At 50.5% G+C, this 3101-nt stretch overlaps 1 protein-coding gene across 1 annotated transcript in view; it reads right to left on the bottom strand.

Moving 5' to 3' along the window:
- The window catches only part of PPTG_23884 (hypothetical protein), a gene marked incomplete at both ends in the record, with an annotated part of 2868 nt that extends 691 nt beyond the window's left edge, over positions 1-2177 (bottom strand). The window contains one exon of the mRNA XM_008913712.1: positions 3-2177. Coding sequence (XP_008911960.1) covers positions 3-2177 — 2175 coding nt within the window. The remainder of the gene's footprint in view (positions 1-2) is intronic.
- Between the last annotated feature and the right edge of the window lie 924 nt (positions 2178-3101).

Below are 3101 nucleotides of genomic sequence, written 5' to 3'. Positions count from 1 at the left end.
ATTGCCACTTGCTTAGCGAGTTCGCACTTCAATGCATTAGAATGGTTCACATGCGTACGCCACGGTCCTGCGTGACCCAATTCGTTCATCAAGTCACGCGTAACCGCTAGTGATTCCTCTAGTTGGGTGCGCGCATTTTCAACATCCAACGGCGTCATAGTACATTTCTTCACCTCATCTCGTGTAAATGGCCCGTTCTGTACCTCGCCACGCATGCTTGCAGGGGTTAACCGAAGAAGTGCAGCTATTTCCTCCTCTCGTGCCATCGGTGTGCGGTTGGCATCCCTCGGTACGTCACCGTATGGAGATGATCCGGAGCCTTCAGCTCGAGTATCATATCCACCGTCAATTGCATCCTCTTCAGTATGATAAAATGGAGATTCTTCTTCCCCTTCCAGGCGCTCAGGGTCCACAAAGTCGTCCTTGGTTGAGTACAAAAGCGCCTCATTGTGCCATATGTACAAGGCGTCTTGAAGACAAGTGAATTTGTCGTATGATCTATCGTCCAACTCGTCAACATCATCCGGATCAAACCACGCACACGAGTTCTCAGCAAAGAGAAGCCACCATTTGTGTAGCTGTAATTTCGTATTTTCCACAATCACATGAGTCGTCACAGATTTTAAGCGATTCACATGCGCGATGATGCGCTGGCGACGCAAGATAACATGATTAGCGTTGTCCACATGAAGCTCAGGTCGCTTCTCTTTCAGAGTGGCCACCAGGTCTTTCATAAGCACATCCAGGTCTTTCATATGTGTTGTAAGTCTCACCAACAGGTTACGTAGAAAATAACTGCTGCTGGGATGCATTCGCTGGCCACTTGTCGTAGCTGACAGATCAGAGTCACACGAGTCAACTTCGCAAAGGTATTCCGGGACGTCATCCTTGCCTTTCCACTGCAATACGTGGTTGACGACCTCAGGGCACTGTTCGATGGTTTCACGCACGAGAGAAATTGGAAGCGAGTCGAACAAACTAGACTCAATTGCAGAAGATCGGATCGGACGCAGGATGTACGTGAACAGATCAGATTCCAGCGTTCTCTCGTCCAAAACGTTTTCGTGACTGGCGCCTCCTCTGTTACTACCCATAACTTGTCTAGCCACATAGTGTTTCCCCAGCATATGAGCCACCAAAGCGAGTGAATGCAAAGTAACGATCAGATCCTGCATTTCACTCCACCCTTTGTGCCGTGAAGACTCAAACACACCCAGATCACCAATCAGCGGATGTTCACTAGGTGACGAGGAGAGAGGTGGCACCAAGTTCCCGAGTGCCCGCAGACGTTCAGCACACAACACAAGCTCTTTCCCCATATCGGCACGGTCAAGCAGATATCGATGTAGTATTTGAAGGTCGTGAGCTGTAAGGAGCCATCTCTCCACGTCGTGTGAGTACGCGCTGCTGTTTACAAGCGGTTCCAAGTAGAAATACTGGCGCTCGCCTGCCAGAAAGTGCAGCAACTTGCAGTCAGTCTCCGAAGTATAGTCTTGAATCAAATTAAGATCGCGGGTTAGACCAGGAAGGTCCCATGTCGAGCGGAAAGAATCACGACGAGGACTACTTTTCTCCGCGTTATCGCCAGCAGGGATATCCACGGACGCATCAGCCATTGCTTCATCATCATTCGATACATCCATCGATATATCAGCGTCTTCGCTAGGAAAGTCAAACGTATCTGTTCTGTTCTCATCATGATAATTGTTGTTCTCCACATTTGAATCCTCCACTGGCAGATCAATTGGACCTGACGTGATCATCTTCCCAAAGGCTTTCACCTTCTTTACCAAACGCATTAAGTCGTCGTCTTCGGCTAACTCACTAGAAATAAGCTGAATTCCAGCTAATCGCGGGTTACCGGCGCCCTGGCGCTTAGCCTTTAAGACGCCTACTCGCAAATTGGGAGCAAGCACAGGGTTAGTCGCTGGTGGACACGCATCGTGGGCCATACTAAGCCTCACAATCTCGCGCAGACATCGCTTTTTCTTGCTAGGCGACGATGTCGATAATGACGCAGTCATCGCGCTGCATTGCTTCTTTACCACAAGTTCTGCAACTTTCTTGCGGTGTTCCATCTCCTCATACTTGCGACGCAGCTGAAGATACTTATCACGCTCCAATAATTCTTGTGCGCGAGCGCGCTTGGCCTCGACTTCCAAGCGCCGCTGAATCATTACAGTTCGCGCCAGTCGTATCCGGTATGCCTCCCTCTCATCACGAAGACACCGTTCTTCTTCTGCTCTCGCCACGGCGTCGTTTACATCTGTGTCTCTGTCATCCTTATACTCTTCGTCCTGATTCCTAGCAGTACGTCGCGACCGTTGTACTTGATTCTCGTTAACAGTACGTAAATCCTCGCTTCTCCCCCGTTTTGACGCACTGCTTGAGGCATCACTCACTTCACGACGGCCTGCATAAAACACAAGCCATTAAAAATGTAACGTAATCCCAATAACAAATACTCAATCTCAGCCACTTACGTTTGGGATGTCGCTGTGCCATCTCTTCTCTTGGTTCACTTCGACTCCGACTCCGATCCCTGCTCGTCATTGTACCGTCACTAACCTGCTGCATCACCTCCGCTTGCTGCCGAATCTGCTGTTGCTTCTCTGCAGATTGCCCCTTTTCCTCATGCTCACTCCCTGTCTCCATATGAACCGCCACTTCCTGCACTGCATCGTCTCCTTCTACCTGCTGAATCTGTTCCATACTCCCCGCGTACTTCTTCAGCTGTTGCTCCGTGCTCTCCACTACCGCCTGCAATAACAATACACCGTCTTCCACCCGCTTGGTTGTGTTGGCCGAGATCATAAAAGCCATGGAAAACGCCTCCTCCTCTTTGGGTTCCTGTGTCTGCGTCTTGCGATAGCTGATGCTGCAGCGCGCACGTGACATGATATCATTGAGTTTTCCGCCATTTACGCCAATAACATGCGGCGCAAGCTGCTGCGGGTCCATCGTCGTCTTGACATGCACCATGCGCCCCACAGGCTTCTTTGTGTTGATCACCATCGAGACGGACGGCGTCACGCTCGCAGCTGCGGGTTTGGGCGGTGCAACCTCGCGCACATTGGGAATTGGAGCCGTCGGTGCACTCG

Source organism: Phytophthora parasitica, assembly GCF_000247585.1.
Source record: "Phytophthora parasitica INRA-310 unplaced genomic scaffold supercont2.55, whole genome shotgun sequence".
Lineage (NCBI taxonomy): Eukaryota > Oomycota > Peronosporomycetes > Peronosporales > Peronosporaceae > Phytophthora > Phytophthora nicotianae.
Note: the sequence above shows the minus strand (reverse complement) of the source record. Positions and strands in the feature narration are given on the sequence as shown.